The 16459-nt window shown below is 38.3% G+C and overlaps 1 protein-coding gene across 1 annotated transcript in view; it reads right to left on the reverse strand.

Moving 5' to 3' along the window:
- Positions 1–7106: 7106 nt before the first annotated feature.
- Positions 7107–16459, reverse strand: part of LOC104276867 (disks large homolog 1-like) — a gene marked incomplete at its 3' end in the record, with an annotated part of 31020 nt that continues 21667 nt past the window's right edge. Inside the window, exons 10-13 of the mRNA XM_009873322.1 lie at positions 11108–11234; positions 8784–8940; positions 7623–7725; positions 7107–7140 (exon numbers count right to left, since the gene is read on the reverse strand). Coding sequence (XP_009871624.1) covers positions 7107–7140; positions 7623–7725; positions 8784–8940; positions 11108–11234 — 421 coding nt within the window. The remainder of the gene's footprint in view (positions 7141–7622; positions 7726–8783; positions 8941–11107; positions 11235–16459) is intronic.

Consider the following 16459-nt stretch of genomic DNA (forward strand, 5'->3'; position numbering starts at 1 on the left):
TAGGATCTGCTATCATAATATAGAGATTGAGGAAGGACAAGCATCTGCTGCTTCAGTTCGTGGCATTGATCCAACAGTAACCCACCATCACCAAAGAAAAAAAGTCCCAAAGCCTGTTCAGGTTTACTCATAATCAGTTGTTAAGAACATTGGATGGATACATCTGGACTCAAGTTTAAACTTTAAAATTGTACTGGATAAGCAGATGGTACAAAACTAGAATAAATCTCTATTTCATGTCTGCACGATTTGCCCAGCAACAGACATACAAAAAAGAAGGGGAGGTGTGGGGAAAGGGGGGCAGAGATTAGGAAATCCTGGAAGATTCCTCTGCTCCTGAGCTCCTAAAGTGGTATTACCTATAAAACTGTGATGCTTTCAGTACCAATGTTTAAGAGAAATTAAAACTTTAGGAGTTTCAATGGTCAGACTTTTTCTCTGGACTGCCTAGCTGCTGGGCAACAAGAGCACAGTGACACACACATGCACAGTGAATAATCTGCACAAGCAAGGGAAGAGAAAAATGAGGCCACAATGAAAAATGAATTTGGTCTGGAACACACATTCTAGCAAATGGGGCAAAAAAGCAGAAGTCAATGACAAGGGATGGAATGGAAAATTCAGCAAACAGCACAGAAGGAAAAGCAGCTCATGGAAGCATGGATGTGTGTATCAGGAACAGATGGCAGCACCACAACTGAGAAGCAGAGACTCATACATATACTGAACCCACAAAGAGCTGAAAAAGCTCACTTTAATTAAAAAAGTATGCCCCTTGCTTCCCTCTTCCCATCTGTGTGTAGAAAGCCCTCCTTTAGCAGGACCCACTGGATCTGTCAAAGCAAGATTCTTGTGCTGGCAGGACTGACTGGATCTGTCAAAGTAGGATTCTTGTGCTGACAATTTTGTTAATGCAACAACTGATTTATATTCTTTTCTCCACACTCAGAATACTCAATTTTCCCTTTCATGGTGCCTCTGAACAAACTGATAAATGAAGCCTGGTAATAAGTTAGGGTGGCTACCATCACAGTGATCTTGTATTGGTCTTCTATTTGTTTTCAGTTCTAAGCTTGTGAGCGTGTCTGCCACAGCATGCGGATGACTGAAGCTGTACTTACAAGTTCTAGTCATGTTCTACCATCCCTTGATAATTTATACTGGTGTTTTGTAAATTCATAGGTGCCATTCATGTTTTATATACCTTTTCTTTTTACAGATTGTAGTATAAACTTCAGCTAGCAGAGGAGGTTGCGGAGTACAGCATGTTTAGTACAACCACTCAAAAACAGCAGTAAAGAGATTACCTATAAAAATGTATGAACCACAATCAAAACATCATAAATCATTTTTGAGTAGATATTACTTTGGTTCTGTAGTTGTCATTTTATAGTAGCATGACCTGAGAGAGACCACAACGCATTCCACACGCTGTTGGTGGCTTTCGTGCACTCTGTGTAATGAGCTTGTACCTCATTAATCACTTGAAAGACTAGGCCATGGAATTTCAAAACAGATTAGAAAAATAGCATTTATATTTAGTTGAAGAATATAGCAAAACTCAAAAAGAGACTATGTACAGTCACTGCTTAATGAATTCACCAACAACACTGCTGAAGGTTTACTGTGCATTCACAACTTGCAAAAGACTGAACTGCTCTGAAAGACAATTTTATTTGCTATATTAAAAAGCAGGAGTGAGGTTTTAAAGGATTAGAACATGTGTAATCTGCCTTATAGGGTCTATGGGGACTATATATAGCAGAAGCCTTCTTTTAATCTTAATGGGCCTGATTTTAAAAGTACTTTAATTGACTAATTTGGATTACTTGCAGATGAGTAGAACAAGGTACAAAACAAGCAGGAACTAAAGTTTGAAAGACCACGTACCCCAAAGGAGGGTCAACTTTGTTATTTTTTAAAAAATATTTCAGTTTATGAATTGAGATGTACTGATCTTCTAAATCACCTTTAGTTAAGACAATCCATGTTCACAGTGAGAAAGCAAGGGAAGCTCATCCTCTTGATACAAGACAAACAGTGAAAATTAAATTTGGCGAAAGCATTATTGGCTATCTGCTACTCAGCTGGACTTTTACAATATATTTCAAGACAAATGCTCAGAAAATAATCTTAGACACATTAAAGTGCTACCGTTTCCCAGCGCTTAGTTATTTGGTTTTAAATACCACAAGAAAACAGTGCAGAGATGAAGTGTTACAAACTGGCCATTAAAAAGTAAGCTCTAGGAAAGCTTTTTCTTCCCCCTTTTTCTCATTTGTTTTAAAGACGAGAGAATGAAAAATGCGAAAAATTGTCGTATTTGGATCTTATATTTGGTAGATGTATACATTCCTTCAAAATAAAAATACATACATTGGAAATACACCTAAAATCTGTCTAACAAAGTACAAGGAGTTTTCAATGAATTTTGAATCTTGAATGCATTTTGCAATGGAGAATCAGCTATTTCCTTTGATAAAGCTGAAATAAAAATGTGTTAACTACCTTTATGAACAATATAAGTTCAGAAGAAGAGGTTTTACAAAAAAATACCTTACAATCTTCTCTTGGGGCTCCACCTTCTAATCTTACACTGATCCACCCAATCATCTAAGAACATGGAGCTAATCTGATCACTTAACCACCTTATTATCCTTTCAGAAAAGAAGTGGCTATATCGAGACAGACTCAAACATCTGAATTGCAAAGAGAAGACTAATGCAGATTCTAAATTCTAAATAACAGGCAGCCGATACTGTACTTCTGTACTACTTCAAATTATAATTTTTTTTTGTATGTCAGGTGGATCTTTGGGAAGCAAAGTGCTGTCTCCCATTCCTGTCATGATAAGGTTATCTACATTTTGCTCCTATTTTGGGGAAAGGTAGAGGTGAACAATTGCTGATGTCAGTAAACTTCGCCTGCTCACCTTTTAAAGACCCTCCAGGAGCAGGTTCCACAGTTAATGTATGTAACTGCAGTTAATGTTATACATATACCTAATTGCCCAGTTCTGATCTAGTAGAATATATCTATGAAAAAAAATGTTCAATCCACAAAATTATTTTCTATCCAATATCAGCCAAATATATTTTCATAGTTTTAAGGTATTTCTTTGGCTATTTTTCTTATTTTTAAACACTTAAATTCACTCAAGCTACAGTACAGTTATGGTACCCTACCTTTTCAGAATGGAAAAATCTACCCTTCCAGAAATTCCAAATTTTGAAGTGACACTATTATATGTCATCCTCAAAACACCTAAGAATGTTTCAGATGACCTTTTAATCTGAAGGGATATAACAACAGAAATGTCACCATGAGCCCTGCAAGGGTCATACACCTCTGTGCAGTCCAACACTTCCCCCTGCTGCTCCTCTCCTCACTGCATTCCACTGAGGCCCTGAGACTCTCATGTTCCTGCATCTCAGCTTCCTACCATGTTCATAATTCTGACCATCTCTGCATACCCCCTCCTGGGAGGCAGACATATATCCAAACTGCCTAGAGCTTCCTCTCATTCTTCCACACTAGTATAGCATTTTTTCCCTTGACATCCCACATCTGCAGAAATCCCAAAGAAGGGAGAGCAGTATGGCACGGAGGTGTCTCTGCAGAACCTGGGAGCAACAAGAAAATGAAATGGCTCAGAAAACTCTACAAGTGAAAACGGCTCATCAAAATGCTTTTGGGTACTGAAGCAATATCACCTTCCTAGAAAGTGCTGTAAGTTATGGTACTTCATTTCCAGTGGAACTCACAGTAAAGCAAAGTCCCTATTTATTCACGAATGACATCTTGAAAGGAGACAGAAATTTCTAGGAGTCGGGGAAGAAGGAGAATTTTCCAAACACAGAGGAAAACAAGAACAACATCCTGACTTGCCCACAGGATAGTTCCCATTTCCTGAACTTCTGCTCTTCTCCTGCCACGGACCCCTCCTCTGTAGCATCCAACCACAGCAGGTTCAAACCCACTGATCTCCACAATGAGGGATATTTTGTATACACATACATCTCCATGTACGTACCACAAATGTGTGTACAAGTATCACCCAACAGGTGACTTAACGGTCTACAAAAGTAGCTCCTAGGTAAGTTGAAAGATAAAGCATGGAGAAAGCAGACATCAACTGGCTACAGCTGTGGTACTACAGAAAGGGTGGGTACCTGATGCATGGATCACTTTTGTAATAGGAGAATACCTTCACATTCCCTATTTCACTTCTAGCAGTCCCAAAGAGTCCTGGCAAATTGTTGAAATTTGATACAGTGGGAAAATTCTGTAAAGCATCTCTCAGATCCACTGAACACTGCTGGAAACTAAATGAATGCCCAGAATTATGTTTTTAGGAATGAGATTACATCTGTTTTCACTTAATTCAATAACCAGGGAACATTTTGGAGATTTAAGAGAAAAAAAGTCAGCAGTTACATAATTTGAGCATGGATGTAAAAAATGCAGTATCATTCAGCCATACCAGCCTACCCTAAATCCACTAACTAGTATTTGATACACTACGGATTTGAAGACACAGTTCACAGAATCATAGAATGGCATAGGCTGGAAGGGACCTTAGAGATGGAAGGGACCTTAGAGATCAGTTATGGAAAATTCAACCCTTTCCATGACAGCAGTTTTACAAAGATTAATTTTTCTACACCCTACTCAGGCATTTCTATGAGAGATCTGCTTGCAAAACTCTTCTATATCCAAAAATCTGAAGAGAAAGACAAATGAGGAATTTCAGATAGAGCTAATGTGGTATGATACAAAAACATAAAGTAGTTTTCCCCACCACATCTACGAACACACGAACTGTCATATACAATTACGGGGAGAGAAGTGAGCTGGTCCCAAGTGTCTTCCAAATGCTCCTATCATACTGAATATATTTAACCAGTTATAATGAAGCCTGATGGATGTCTAGATTCTCCTTGATCTGTCCTAGCTGTCAGCATCTTTTACAAAATCCTACTGGATTTGTAAATATAAATAAACCACATATGCAATATAAGCCGTTATAACTGATGTTCTCCATATTTACAAAGACATTAGAGAAATACCAACAACGAATGGTTTTACTAACTCCTTTTAATACTTAACCTTTTTTTTAATGGCATGAAGAAAAAGTGAAGATGATATACAGACATATATAAAATTTCCCTATTTAAATGAATCAAGTAAGGAGAAAAAGACCATCTGCAGCTATACTTTAGGAAATAAGAATATGGTCAAAGAACATATGCACTTGTATCAAGTACACTCAATCACATGGATGCTATTTTCTATTTGGAAAGCCAAATCTCAAACTGCTTGCCTGTGATAATAAAAAACCAGCAGTCTTTAAGGAAATATTCTTTTTACTAACCTCTAAGATCTGAAGGGTGAGTATCTGATCCAATTTACCTCCCACACCAGACAGCTGGAGTTCCATTTAACCTCTTTTTATGAGGAGTAAGAAAAAGGCAAGCAGAAATGTCAAAATCAGACATTAGTAACTAGAGCTCTGTGAGGTAGATTGGCCATACATAATTCTTTTTATATTCAATTTCATTCAAATTTATATTTTGCCTCCAAACTACAACAGATCTCCATCTCCTAGTAACAATTTTCCTTCATGGTATACTTCAAAAGGGTAGAGTAAGCCCTAACGTGCTTCCCATGTCTTCACTCTGAACAGAGATTTTAAAGCACTACTTCAGAAAGACAGACAGTCATGCAGACAAAACATCTTAAAAAAACCCAAATCACACCAAATAAAAAAATCTTTTCTTAATTAATGTGTCAGACATCTGTCCATAATCTAGGATAATTCAAGTAACATCTCCAACACGCATCCTCAAATGGACCCTATAATTCTTTCAGAACTGACTTCTCAATACAGCTCAAACGCATAAAGTCTAGTTCTGAATGCTTCAGTAACCATGAAGAAATGTGGACAGCTCCAGCTTCGAAGTTACAAGTGATAGTCATTAAGAAATTTCTAAGAGGCAGCGTATGTTACTCTGGGCAAATCTCTGTGCAATGACTCAAAATCCCATCAGTCAATCAAGTACCTCAGTGCATGTTTTGAGAAAATAAGTTACGTGCTTGGATGAGTGGTAATAAAGAGAACTGTTACTTCCAATGCAGAAAGAGCAGAAACCATCCAAAATGCTCAGTTGTCTTATTCTAAAAGGAAAAGAGAGTTCTGACCTTCAGAATGTGAAGGGATTCTTTTCTTTCTAAAGCCTGAATCCCAGAGAGAAAGGACCGAAAAAATACTGCTTTTGCATGGAGTCTGGATACGTTTTTTGGCAATGGAAAAAAGAAAAAAAAACATGCCTGCGTCCTGGGATATAGTCTACAGAGAAACGTTTGTTCTCCAACTAGGAGCCATAACACAGAATCACAGAATGTTTGTGGTTGGAAGGGACCTTGAAAGATCATCAGGTCCAAGAGTGACCACGAACACCCTCTTTGAACAAAAAGTAGCCAGATGCTCAAAAGGACAACTCACAGGCAAATAAAAGCACAAGCTTTATTTCTCACTATGGTGAGGGATCCCTATGCAAGGAGCAAGAAGGTGTAACAATTTGGCCTACATGTTACAACACTGAAGAGCTAAGCAGAGAGTAGGTTAAATGTGTATCAACAGAAATATTTGACAACTGAGACACAAAGCGAAAGTAAATATTCCAGAACCAATGCTGACATTACCAATCTTTCAAAAAGGAAATCTCAGAGTGAGCAGTCCTCAAAAATGAAACCTGGAACAAAGCAGTCTACAGATTCAACATGTGAACAGGATACACACGCTCTCTCTAGACAATAAGGGCATTGACAACACAGGCTGGCTGCAGGGATTTGACCATGAACCAGGCAAATCAATCAGCTGCCCTTATTACCGACAAGAGTTCCTGGGTCAGAAGAGATACAAGATGTTGCTTTAGAGGAAGGGGAATGTGAAAGTTCATGTTTCAAAGACTTGGGAAGGACAGGATAAAAGTAACATGACCGAAGAGAAGAAATAAAGAATGAATTGTGCTGCAACCAGCTACCTAACAATTTCAGACGAAGGCACCTGTCCTGCGCAATGTCCAATCCTGACCTACACTTACCCCTCGCCACTGCTGAAATCTGAACCATAAGAAACTACCGGATAAACACAAATATCAGCTCAGTATGAAACAGAGGGACGGAAACCTGATGGTCTTCTCAGGTCATCTGAATGGACACAACTAAGAAGGAATCAGTCTTTTATCCTTCTACCTTCTTCGGAAAATAAACCCACCATATTAAAGGCTGAAGACAATTGTAAAATACAAAAATATCGTAACAACCAAGTTCTGGATTTACCAACTTAATTTTCATGTTATGACAGTGTTAACATTTACTGAAGAAACTAAAATTCTGAACATGTTCAGAGTAAGAAACATATCAAGTTGTAGCAGCAATGCTGGCACACATCCCCACCTAGTCACCTGCAATTATACAAACAGGTATGTGTCAACAGCTATTGCATTATTTGTTTCTCCTCAGAAGAGGGGTAAGGTGGGATCAGAGGACTTTGCAGATTATCCTTCTCTGAGTTTCGAATTGTAGAAGTGAACTTGAATGTGTAAGGCAACTCTTACCTTCTGGACGGTACTGAGCTACGATAGTCACTGCCTGGCCTGCGTTCTTCAGGGCTGCTGCTGCCTGTTCATGGGTTGCTGCTTTCAGATCTACTCCATTTACCTACAAGGAGTACAAAAAAGCTCTTTATCAAAACAAATGTTTGTTTTTATCATCACAGAACACACACTCGTGAAAAAAAAAATTCAACTGGACACAAACTAGTTTCTAGACCAGGTGAGTTTTCTGTTTCCAATATTACAAGCTAGTTAATGCAAAGATTGCTGATCCTTACTAATATTTGAAGTCAAAAAATCCTCTCACATATACTCCTTTGCTAAGAAATACTGTAATCGTCATCGTGTGTCACTTAACGAATTTTCTTCTTGTTTAAAGATCTTTTTCTTTCTTTTTAAGGAGACACAGAGAATGTTACTTTCTGTGATGGTTCACATCACCTTTCGGTACCAGGGCTCCAGGGATCTCCTTAGCCAAAGCATGCCTAGAGACCTTTACATTCAACATCCAGTGACAGATCACACCCTCCATGGGTGTAGCCTTGTTTTCAGTGTAGCAGATTAAAAAATAGCGTCAGAAAAAAATGAAGCAGAATATGTCACATTTTAAACCAAAAGCGTTTTCAATAGTTCAAACTACAGATACACTTCAATAACAGGATCTTAACAGCAGCAGAATCAAAATTTAAGAGGAAAAAATTCCTCTTAACTACCAAATCACAACACAATTGTTCGAAGAAATTATTCTCCGTAAGTTAAAACATTTCAAAGAAACACACAAAATCTTTAAGACATTCAGTACTAATATAGAAGAAGCCCTTAGACAGGTATGAGACAGACCCATTTAAGAATAGCCTGCATTCTTTTTAGACACACACACCTCTCAGCTACCAGACTTAGATAAGTTACCTAAGACAAGTCACAGTCTGCTGTCTGTCACTGAATATCTCTGAGATAGGAAAGTGCTATTTTAATCAGGTTACAGATTAGAAACTGAGGCAGACTAAAGTCCTTAAAGATACTTTGGAATTATATTGGCATCTGATCCATTGTCTCAAATTTAGCTCAGTTAATTACATTCTTTGCATATAAATCATTAAATGGCATTAATATCCAGGGGAGGGGAAAATCTTTTTGCTGTTTAAATAAGAGAAGGAATCCTACAGAAATTATACGATCTCCTTTCCTAAGCTCTCCACTCAGGTCAGCTGGCCCTCCCGCAAGGATGAAAGAGATGAAAATTCCTTCTCCATCTTCTCCTCCAACAATGTTGAAACCAAGACCTGTTGATCCTCGATGCAGAACAACCTTTCTAGGCTCCCTGAATGAAAGAAAGGAATATGAAATCTTGGTCACTAGAAATGAGTAGAAGTAAAATAAACAATTAGAAAAGTTGAGTTTTCTGAGAGAAGTAGTGTTGAAAATTTAAGTACAAGTAGTTACACATTTCTTAAGGCAATAACGTTGTGTGTCTCACCCCTCCTCCCCAGTCCTACCCCCCTCCCAAGGTTAGACTTTGAAACTATTTCAAGTTATGTGTTTTCTATTAAGTGTGTGCTTTCAATTCTTCTAGATGCACAAAATCCCCTCCCTGTTGTTAGGTGAAATGAACAATCCCTAAGTCTGTAGGTGTTCTAAATCCCTATTACACTACAACCCTATTCAGCACTAAACATCATTATTGAACACCTTCAATACTGTTCAAGAGCCTCAACATAGCTCACAGTTTTATTTTATCTAATGGTAACAGCAAGCAACAAAATATTATTTTCCCTTTCTGAAAACTTGAAGAACAAATTCCAATGGAAACACCTCTATCAACAAATACGTCCTTACAGCTTTAATTTCACTCTAGTTGGTTAAGCAATAACTATAACAAAGAACAATTCAGTAATTATGCATAAGCCCTGTAAAAAAATATCAGAATTTATGGTACACTTGCAGAAACTGCAATTGAAAAAGTTAAATCTAAACCAAGTTGTTGCATTCTTTTTATAGCATCCCCTCCTGAATTGCATGAGGAGAGGAAAGAAGAAATACTAATCAAGTTAGGAAAAGGCCAACCAACCCCTAATGCAGAAATTCTCCTTCCAAAAATCAACTAATCTGCTGCCTGACTCAAGAAAAGGATAAATCATTTCAGAAACAGACATTTCTAATAAAGCAGAGCCACTGTGCACTGCATTTGAGAAATCACTAGAGAGCACTAAAGAACAATTAATGGACATTCTTAAGCACTTGGAGACATTAATTATTAATTTATAGGCTAAACTATGAAGCTGCAGTTTTCCAAAACAAACAAAATATATCATCTAGTCTGATCTTTAAAAACAACTTGATTTGTCTACTAGCTCTAAACCAACTTAGTATCAAATTCTTAAATTTTACCTCCTATTAACATTTATATTCATTTTTTCAGAGTACTATTTTACTATAAGTAAATCACATTGTGAAAACATATGTATATTGCTCTGGGTCACACTAATACATTAACAAAAATGCTGCAGTTAAAAAACATAAATATGCAGTATCTTTTAAAACATTACTCAAAATTTCTACACTTCTTTTTGGGCTGGAGGGAACGGAAGAAGGTAAGATAATTTAAAGAAAATCACCTAAAGCTTCCTCTGAATAGCCCTTGCATTACAGAAGAAATCTAAAAACTTCCTTTTACAGTACTTTTTATAGAAGGCTATAAAACTGCAATGCTATCAGCAGGACAAAATCTCCTAGGGTTAGGGTGCATGTAAGCCAAAGTTAAAAACGCCTACAAAAACACATCCTACCTTCCATTATGCTAAAATTCATTCTCCAACTTATTTTACCACTTAGGTTGCAGTCCTTGCAGTCTCTGCCTTAGAAACAGAGTGACATTATCCCTGTCAGACAATGGCGTGACAAAGAATTCATCAACACCATTCTGAAATGCAGTATAATATCCCAATGCTCAGAGAACAGAAGGGTAACAAAATTAGAAGAGCTTTCCTTTATCAACGATGATGAACAAGAGATTACAGCAATCCAGGGCATCAGTGAAGGAATGAATGGTCTATTAACGGGAAAGGATTAAGAACTCTCCAGCCTTTCTGGATTTACAAATTCATCAAATCAAACCCTTGTCCGTGGGGGGAAAAACCAAACAAACAAAACCTCACCAACAATAAAACATTTCTGGCTTTAAAATAAGAAATGATCTCTAATCTGCTCAGTCGACCATCGGAAAAAGCTCAGTTGACTCACAGAGCACTTGAGCAGGGCATTCTGATTGTAGTAGTATTCCTGGACTGATCATGTGTATACGTGTGTGTGAATATAAATATATAAAATTACATCTAGTTTTCTCTTCATCAACAATGTTTACAAGTGTTAAGAAACCAACATCTATTTCTTAAAATAAAACATAGTATTCTCTAGTGTTTTGCCCACAAACATATCTTCTGAGACTCCCTAGTGCACTAATTTGACATGTAGCTTTGGTTATTCATTACCTGGTAATTTCATCATCTCCAAGCATTCCCTTGGGAATTGGTGAATATCGCCCTGGTGATGCTGGGGGCAGGGACTGTCCCAAGTAGGTAGAAGGAGTGATATGGTTATCCACTGGCTGAGAATAAGCTTCAAAAATAAAATTAAAAAAAAAACATTAAAGTAGTAAGAGTTGGAGGAAATGAAGCAAAATATAAGGAGTGACGTCTTCTAAAAACAAAATACAGCAGTTCAAATGGTACATTACAAATACCAGAGAGTTCTAAAATACTTTGTCACATCTAAACACAGCCCCAGTACACATTGCTCACTTCCAGTCAGCAAGTAAATCTTTCATTTTGATTGACCTCAAAAAAACATTTCTTAGAAACAGACTCTGTTCACAGCTGAAGTCCCTGAGGACACTTGGAGATTTACTTGTTTTTAAAGTTATCTTAAACATGACTGAAGCCAACTAAGAACTTCAGTTTCTTAAAATCACTATGACGGAGTATCAGTAAAAAAATCCAGCACTTTAATGATCCACTTCGGACTGTGAAGCTGCCTATCTCTGCCCTTTCAATGCCTTGACGCGGAGCACCCGAGCCTCCAGAGCACTCCAAGCCTTCTGACCACCAGGTCTGAACAGGGAGGGACCTCATCTTAGACTCTGAACAAAACCATCTTAAACAGCACACGAGCTGGGAGTGATGTGCTCAGTCACAGCACTCATCAAGAACCAAAGGTAGGGTTATTCCACCTCCTATTATTCAAGGTAAGAGATACCAATTTACTGAGAGGAATAAATAAGCTAGTGCAAAAAATTCCAACTGTACTGCAAGGGTCAGTTCATTGGTTAAAACTAGAAAGGAGTATTAAGAGCATTTAATCTAACCTCCTGCGTAACATGCCACGAATCCTGTGCATGAAGTCTGTGTGTCCATGGAAAATAGTCTACAACTCCAGAAGAGTTGTTCCAATAAATAATTAAGAGGGTGCAATATATTTCCAAATCAGGCACATCAATTTTAAGTGTCCATTCACCAGGTGTACCCATAACCACTGGCTCCTGTTACAAAGCATATTCTAAGACTGAAAATCTTGATTGTTGTGTGGATGCTTCAAAGTTTTGTGGCTTAAACATGGAGGGTGGGGACACTTCACAGAAGCTGCCAGGCTCTCTTTGTTGTTACCTGCTTGCTGTATCTGATGTGGTTCCTGACCTTTGAGGATTTAACCTTAAACGCAAAGCTTTTTAAATGAACAGGCATGACAGACTGCAGGAGCGACCTGTATATTTTCCTTTTTTAAACCACTGGCAGGACATTTGGGTATATACAAACTTCAAGAGTATTTTTGTATGACAAATTTGCAGAAATAGCCAGCTTTCAAACCACCCAGTCTGTGCTGGATTGATTCTGTATTATTCTAGATTTTTAGTAAACCTGTGTGCAGGAGATTCTATACATGGCATATGTATGAAATTAGCACTGATTTACCCTAATCAATGGTCTAATAAAAGAGGTGCCAAGCCAAATAGGCAACCACCTATGGTATCTTAATGCCTGGCCTATAACATCTGGTATCGTAGCTAATTAGCCAGATGGCTTCTTATTCTTTAAAGCTTTGTTACAGTATTAGAGTCCTTTCAGTTTTCTAGAATGTGTTTCAGCAAGCACTAAAATCCACCACTAACAACTTCGGTAGTTCAAAAGCAGGAGCTGATCAAGCACAAAGCTCGTCATTCAGATACACAAGCTTTCCGCGTTGCATGCTCTAGCCCGGGACTGTGCAGAACTTTCCGAAATTCCAACTCTGGATTCACAAGTGGTTTCAGCAAAACTCAGAAAACTAAAAAAAAAAAATATTACTGTACATACATACAGTTATTTTGGGTTTCCTCAGAAAATTTAACAGTTAAAACACACAAAAAAATGGAACACGGACTTCATGAGCTTTTCCAATTAGTGAAAAATGGGGTTTGATTAAAAAGCAGCTAAATAATTGTAGCACAGTACAGTAGCTTTGTATGTTCTCTTCATGAACTAAATTTTCTCATTTCACAAGATGAATTCACAATTATTTCTAACAAGTCAATGACAGCTATAACAATGCATATTTAATAGGAAGTAATTAGATTTTTCATAACAAATTCTATGTTCAATAACTTACAGTGCTTTCCATTTAATTGTTTTTAAGGTTCCTAAAGTTCTTAACTGCATCACATTCAGAAACACACACACAGAGCCCCTTCCTCAAGGCCAGTATGCTCAGCACTATGGAAGCAAACCTACAAGGCATAAAAAAAGTCTCGCCATGGAGTTCCTGTGCCTTTCCTAAAACTGTTTTAGCTGAATATGATACCTGAAGAATATTCATGAGGAACATGAAAGAAAATAAAGGCAAGCCATCACTTTCTGAATCCTAAATCAGGTCTAAACTTCTAAATTTCCAAGTACATATTATTACTGATGTAATTGATAAAGGAACTGCATTTTGGATGAAGAAAAAGTTACATGCATAAAATGAACTTATTTTGATAGAAAAAGTCAATAGCTCTCAAAAAGAAATTGTCTTAAGGAGAAATTCTATTTTCAAATTTACTCCAACCCTGAAGTAACACAGTTCTAAACAAAATGGAAGATATTTCCCAGGTATCTGCAAACTACGGACACCAATCAGAAGTACCATCTCTAAAATGTTAAATAAAATTAAAACTTTAGTATCATTTACTGTTATTACATTCTTCTCTTTGTACATACGATGTTTAAGGAATGACAAGGCATTTATGTCTTCAGTGAGGAAACTATTTCCTACCTTGCAGTATTTTATTTTTTAGTACATGGCAGAAAAACACAAATACAGGAAAAATACCTTAAAATTGACTAGGAGTCAAAAATCATCATTACTGATATCTTCAAAGGAGGCCTGTATAAGAAGCAAGTTCTCTGTCTCTCAAAACCTGTGTAAACACTTTGCTGGTTCTCATATCCCATAACATGCACTGTACGGGTTATATTGGTGTTTTTAAATGGCAAGTTCTAGACCTTCTTAGTAATATATCAACTGAATAAGAGCATTTATAACAATGTGTTACTGAACATTCGCACATAGACTCCCGCGGCAGTTAATATTCCCTCTGCCAGATGACCTACTACAGACGACCCATAGCTGTGAGGATCAAACCCGCAAGCCAGCTGGGCAGTCAGTGGTGCCAGCCAGCGGGGAGGCATCGATCGGTCTACAAGACCATCCCAGGTACAATGCTGTTACTCCTCTGCATGCCACAAACATAGGGGGTTTTTTTACTGAATTTCCATGTTTCCTATACTGGAAGTTTTTGTCTTCTGGTGCCTCAGAGACTGGGCACCACACAGCAGAACAGTACTCAAATAGCAATGTGCTCAACTGCATTATTCTTGAGTCAAAAATAGACATCGCTGTAAAGTAACTATTTAAATCATCAATCCACACCTCAATGGTTAAAGGAAAAACCTCACAGAAGCAAAAGGGACGTGGTCAAGCTTTTCTCACCCATATACGCACCAGTCTGTGGAGCTTCAGCACACAACCACGGCTACTTTCTCTACCTTCCCTGCTAAATGCTCTGTTCTCAGACAGCCCCAACTCTTCTTTAACAAGATTTTTAACATCAACTTCCTCCATGGGCAGCCAGAAGCCATTCACTCACTCTGATAAATACCAAATGACGAGGCCAATTTTCAGCCCCAGGTGCACAACGTTGGCATGTTCTGTACTCTTCTGAATATAGTTACTGCCATAAATCAGCATCTCAGAAACCTCTTGATCAAATGTCCCTTGATTCAAAGATACTAAGCCAGAAGAAATACCAAATTATTTCATTATCTATATGGTTGCTAATCTACTTTGTCTCATTTTTTTTGTGCCATCAGACCACCTGACAGACTGAACTAGAGGCTGGTACCCCTACTACAGGAGTTCCAAAAGAAAACAGATTTTGCAGAAAGCCTAGATGCTGGGATTTGTGAACGTGGTTCTCAAACAGTTCTTCATTATCCTTAGTTCTGCATTTTAAATCTACTTGCATTAAGAAAAGTGTGTCCAGCAATTGTAGGGATGTTCTCCTCCCCCTCTACTCTGCCCTGGTGAGACCACACTTGGAATACTGTGTCCAGTTTTGAGCTTCCCAATTCTGAAGAGACAGGAACCTATTGAAGAGAGTCCAACCGAGACCTACGAGAATGATTAAGGGACTTGAATATCTCTCCTATGATGAAAGACTGAGAGAACTGGTGCTGTTTAGTCTTGAGGAGAGAAGGCTGAGAGGAGACCTTATTAACGTGTATAAATATCTGAGGGGTGGCTGCCAAGAGGAAGGGGACAATTTCTTTTCAGTGGTGCCCAATAACAGGACAAGGAAAAATGGGTATAAGCTAGAACATAGGAAGAAGTTCCACTTCAACATGAGGAGAAACTTCTTTACGGTGAGGGTGACAGAGCCCTGGCACAGGCTGCCCAGAGAGGTTGAGGAGTCTCCTTCTCTGGAGACTTTCAAAACCCGCCTGGATGTGTTCCCGTGTGGCTGCCCTAGGGGATCCTGCTCTGGCAGGGGGGCTGGACTAGATGATCTTTCGAGGTCCTTTCTAACCCCTAAACATTCTGTGATTCTGTGATCACCAAGGAAAGTGAGACAGCCCTATAACTAAACTAGACCAGTTCCAGAAAGAAAGTTTTAAAGACAAGCAAATTCTGAATTTGCTGGTTTGTCGGCTTTTGAACAAACTACCACGTTCACAAAATTTATCACAGTGAGCAATCTACTGCATGTTCTCTAGATAGTACAGATACCAAGCTGGTCAGTACTGTGCAGTGTGCTTTTAGATGTTTCTGATAAAATGACTGCCTAAAAAAAAGCCACACAAATAAAATAAAAAACCCTAACCAACTGGGCAGTAAGCAGCCTACACAGACACTCAAGTAGCAGACAGGGTTTCTACCTTCATGACCTGTAATGGACATGTTCATGGGCAGCCTCTGTGCAGACTTAAGAGATCCAGTATTTATATATAATCAAGGAATAGTACGCATTACTTCTCCTTTATGATGGGCCTGAACCTGGGCAAGAGGATTCGAATGGACAGAAATACGAAGGAGGACTGCAAATACACACCTCAAAACAGCTGCAAGTGAGTAGCTAAAGAAGAAAGACTGGTATCTGTTTCAACGTGCACGCACAATACAGGTGATATTAGAAAATATCTCTTTCATACCTGCCATAGGGGAAAAGCTCTTCAAGTCCCTCACCTAAAGCTACTAAGCCAGGTACCCCCCTGCAAAATGCAGCATCGCTTTTGGAGGTCTCATCTGAGATGAGACGGAGGTGCAAACAAACG

This window comes from Apaloderma vittatum, unplaced genomic scaffold (assembly GCF_000703405.1).
Source record: "Apaloderma vittatum isolate BGI_N311 unplaced genomic scaffold, ASM70340v1 scaffold4707, whole genome shotgun sequence".
NCBI classification, from domain to species: Eukaryota; Metazoa; Chordata; class Aves; order Trogoniformes; family Trogonidae; genus Apaloderma; species Apaloderma vittatum.